The sequence below is a fragment of the Engraulis encrasicolus genome, chromosome 6 (assembly GCF_034702125.1).
Source record: "Engraulis encrasicolus isolate BLACKSEA-1 chromosome 6, IST_EnEncr_1.0, whole genome shotgun sequence".
NCBI classification, from domain to species: domain Eukaryota; kingdom Metazoa; phylum Chordata; class Actinopteri; order Clupeiformes; family Engraulidae; genus Engraulis; species Engraulis encrasicolus.
The window spans coordinates 44,716,964-44,721,963 of record NC_085862.1 but is presented as its reverse complement, the minus strand read 5'-3'; the positions used below and the strand labels follow the sequence as shown (position 1 = coordinate 44,721,963).

Below are 5,000 nucleotides of genomic sequence, written 5' to 3'. Positions count from 1 at the left end.
TTCCTCTCGTATTTTTCTCCTTCTTTCTTTCTTTTCTTTCATTTCTTCTTCTTTTTCTTCTTTCATTTCTTTCATTTTTTCTTCTTTCCCTTATTTTGTTCTTTTCCCCCTTATTCTTCTTTCTCTTTTATCTTTCTGCTTTTTTACGATTCGTTGAGTCTTTCCTTCTTGTTTTTTTTTCCCTTTTCCTTTGCGTTCCTCATGTCCCTTACATTTTGCCTCTTCTCTTTATGGTTTCTTCTTCTTCTTCTTCTTCTTCTTCTTCTTCTTCTTCTTCTTCTTCTTCTTCTTCTTCTTCTTCTTCTTCTTCTTCTTCTTCTTCTTCTTCTTCTTCTTCTTCTTCTTCTCCTATCCTGAACTTTGCTTCTTTTCTTTGCTATGACCACCATTAACATCCTTCTCAGCATCCCCATCATCACTGTCATCATTGCATTATATTACATTACATTACATTACGTTTTATAACCGAAGTGACTAACAAACGAGGACATAATCATAGCCAGCATCACTAGCAGATACAAAGTGCACAGGAAATATACAACAACATCATCATCACCATCCTCACCTTCCCTCAGCTTTTTGTTTGTTTGTTTGTATTTTTGTTTTTAAATCTATTTCTTTATTTCAGGTTTCTCCTGTCTTTGTCACTTAAATACAAAAGTAATGCCCCTCTCTCTCTCTCTCTCTCTCTCTCTCTCTCTCTCTCTCTCTCTCTCTCTCTCTCTCTCTCTCTCTCTCTCTCTCTGTCTCTGTCTCTCTCTCTCTCTCCCTCCATCATCACCCTGTAGGAGCTGGTGGTGAAGACGTTAATTGTGGCTGAGCCCCACGTGCTGCACGCCTACCGCATGTGCCGCCCCGGCCAGCCACCAGGGAGCGACAGCGTCTGTTTCGAGGTGCTGGGATTCGACATCATCCTCGATCGCAAGCTCAAGCCCTGGCTCCTGGAGGTAGACTTACACTTACACACTTACAGTACACACATGGACAGCAAAGAAAGAAAGATAAAAACACCCCCTTTCTGGAGCTGTGAAATTATAAACAAATGTTACTCATTCATTCAAAAAAGAGGAAAAAAAGTAAAAGAACCTCTGAAATACTTTAAGAAAGAAAAACAAATAACCTCCGACTAGAGTCGCAAAAATATAAACAAACAACTACTCATTCGTTAAAAAAACAAGGAAAGGGAACCCCTGAGATCTTCGAAGAAAGAAAGAAAAATGACCTCCGCCTAGAGCCGCAAATATATAAACAAGCACTACTCAGTCATCCATTCAAAAAAAAAAAATTAGTTAAGGAAACCATCTGAGATCTTTCTAAAAAGGGAATTGGGGAAAAAAAACAAATCTGGGTCAAGGTTTTGGCTCTCCATCTCTTTATTTGGGGTGTGTAATGATGATGATGATGATGATGGTGATGTCTTGGTTATGTCAGGGGGTAGTGAGGGCCATGACATCTGGCAGGTCCCTGCTTTAAAAGCCTCTGCCAGGGCCGACCGACACACAGACATGACCATTGGCTCCTCGCTTAGCCTGGGTTTTGGTGGTCACTGGTGAGTGTCTGTTGCTGGGCTGGCTCAGTCCAAGTGAATTATGGGGTTTTGGATGACTGACGCACAGGGCCAGGCCCCAGCCAGTCATAATGTGTGTGTAATGTTATTCTTTTTTTTTTGCTCTCTATGAGCAAGTTCAGGTTTTTTGTCTGGCACGTTTCAAAGCACACAGCGTTTGGCCCAAGATGGCAGTGTTAATAAACTTAGGAAAGAATGGGGATATCACACACACACGCGCACACACACACACACACACACACACACACACACACACACACACACACACACACACACACACACACACACACACACACACACACACACACACACACACACACACACACACACACACACACACACACACACATACATACACAAACAAGCACGCAGTCACATTCACACATACTGAAAACATACTAGTACACATATTTATGTTAACAAAAAAAATCACATTCCAATACATATAAACATTATACTGACAGACACAATATACTGTACACATTATGCAGTCTCACACATGCGCACACACACACATTCGCATATGCAGTATAGTGCGCACACACACACACATACACACACACACACACACACACACACACACACACACACACACACACACACACACACACACACACACACACACACACACACACACACACACACACACACACACACACACACACACCGCACACACACACACACACATCCCTGCCACAAGATCCAGGGGCTGATTTTGGTGAAGGCCCTTTCTGAGAGAGAGAGAGAGAGAGAGAGAGAGAGAGAGAGAGAGAGAGAGAGAGAGAGAGAGAGAGAGAGAGAGAGAGAGAGAGAGAGAGAGAGAGAGAGAGAGAGGAAATGTAGGTCAGGACTGCAGGTTCGGCGTCCAGCCACCTCAGGAATGTGTCTCTCCTCTCCTCTCCTCTCTCTCTCTCCTCTTTCTCTCTCCCGCCTTTCGTCTTCCCCATTTTCCTCCTCCTTCTTTTCCCCCCTCCTGCGATTGTCTCGCCTCCGAAAGATCCACACCAGCTTTTCTATCCAGCTCTCCGGCTGATGTCAGCCAGTTAAAGCATGACCTAAATCCTTTAGCTTACTCAAAGTGCTGGGCTTTTTCTTTTGCTCTCTCTATCCAACTCTCTCTCTTTCTTTCTTTTCCCCTGTCTTCCCCTTTCCATCTCTCTCTCTCTCTCTCTCTCTCTCTTTCTCAATCTAACTCTAAGTCTATCTCTCTCAATCTCTCTGTCTCTGTCTCTCTCTGTCTCTCTCTGTCTATCTCTGTCTCTCTGTCTCTCTCTCTCTCTCTCTCTCTCTCTCTCTCTCTCTCTCACGTCTCATTTTCTCTGTGTCCTCCTAGAAATTGATTCTGCTATGTTGAAGTGCCCGTAGGATCTTTTTTCACCACCGCCAAAACCAAAATAACAATAATAATAGTAGTAGTAATTTTTTTGTATTCTTTTATGTTTAACCCACACTTAAAACAGAATTTGTTTTCTTTGTCTGATATTTCGGATTTACTTTGGGGTTTCGCGTGGATTCGTGTTGTCGGTTTGCCCCCCCTTTCCTCCTCCCTCCAAACCCTCATCTTCTCCCCTTCCTTCCTCTTCTCTCATGTCAGTGCGAGTGCTAAAAGATTCCAAACGTGTGTGCGGCGGCAACTGCATTCTGAGTCCGCTCTCCTCTCCTCTCCTCTCCGCTCCTCTCCTTCCTTCCTTGTGGCTGTTCCGCAGCTTGTGCGTGTGATAGAATGCAAACAGCCGTAGATGCCGTTTTTACACTCCGCCGATAATGATCCCCCTCAGTGCTAAGAGCAACCTGCCATAACTCCCATCAGTTAACATCCTTTTCAAGTCCCACGCAGGAGCGAGGGAGAGAGAGAGAGATAGAGAGAGAGGGAGGAAGAGACGGAGGAAGAGGGGGTAAAAAAAAATTCTGTTTCTGTTTCACGCTACATTTGCGGAAGCAATCATTTATAGATGAATTCGAATGATTAGTCAGGTGTCATTTCTAAAAGCTCGTCTACAGTGTTTTTGCAGCGAAAGTGGCGATCTTCCCTGGTCCTTTTTCCTGCTGCCGCATACTATATTTCCTTAATTTGTTTTTTCACATTTTATGCCTTTTCAAATCCAATATTACCTGCAAAACATATGCATCGAGTAGACATGCGTATTTATTATTTGTGTTTTATTTTTTAATGCCGTCAATGGCTATGTAGTTGTGATTTCATGCAGTCATGGTTATGTCATGAGTGCTTGTGAAGTATTCAATGAGCTCGGCTATTTTCTTTTCTTCTGTTCTCCACATCTAGCCAGAAAAGCCTACTCCCCATACGTCGTCTCTGCACAAGGCACAGCCTCTCCTCTTCTCATGTGTGGGTGTGTGCACCGCACTGTATGTCAGTGTTACACGCTGCAGAGATGAAGATCACAAGCGTGCGTTGCTGCGTTTCTTTCGGGGTTGTTTTTGAAGCTCCGTCTCTCTCTCTCTCCCCCTTCTCTGTCTCTCTCTCCCCTCTCACAAGCGAGGGTTACCTCCATGACTAAACACGTACCAAAGATCTTGCTACCTCGGGCCAAAACGTGCTTTCAAAAGCGACCTCAAATTAGCACCGCGTTTAAAAATAGAATGGCAGACAAAGACAAAAGGACTGATTGTTTATTTTCTGTCCAGTGCTGAAGGGGTTGGCGGGGGGAACATGGAGAGAAAATTAGGTCTCGTTAGTGTGGTCGGAAATGCCAGGGGGAGAGAGAGAGACAGGGAGGCGTGCTACGATGTTCGTTTCCCCCCCCCCAAAAAAAATAAATATTTATTTATTTATTTGTTAATTTTTACCCAGAATGCAGTTGTATAACACAAGAAATTATAGTGAAGCATCTGCCAGCAGCGCAGACAGACAGACAGACAGACAGACATACAAAACAGTCCCAGAGATCATTGTGACAGGCACAGAAATGTTCAAAAATAAGGAACAATATTGCCCATGAATAAACATACAACAGTGCACTGGCCATAAAAGAGCGAGAGAAAGAGAGAGAGAGTAGTGAAAGAGAGATGGACCGAAAAAGACAGACAGGCAGAATAAGAGAATAGGAGGGACGGAGAGAAAAGAGATCTTGAAGAGGTGGCAAACTGATAGGACTCAGTGAGTCCGTGGAGGGAGGTATTGTGCCTGTGCTCAGACAAAAAAAGCCCAATCTTTTGTACGATCCTTATCTTAATTCACTGGGCTCTCAACAGCAGTTTCGGCTCCTATTGACATTCAAAACAAGAAGACAGCGGCACCGCACGCACGCACGTACGTACGCATGCACACGCATACACACACGCACAAACACACGCATACACACACATACAAACACGCGCACGCACACACACGCACACACACACACGCACGCGCTCAAACACACACACACACACACACACACACACACACACACACACACACACACACACACAC

General features: G+C 44.2%; 1 protein-coding gene across 1 annotated transcript in view; it reads left to right on the top strand.

The window, feature by feature from the left end:
• Window positions 1-5,000, top strand: part of ttll7 (tubulin tyrosine ligase-like family, member 7) — a 91,056-nt gene that overhangs the window by 34,112 nt on the left and 51,944 nt on the right. The window contains exon 9 of the mRNA XM_063201729.1: window positions 789-947. Coding sequence (XP_063057799.1) covers window positions 789-947 — 159 coding nt within the window. The remainder of the gene's footprint in view (window positions 1-788; window positions 948-5,000) is intronic.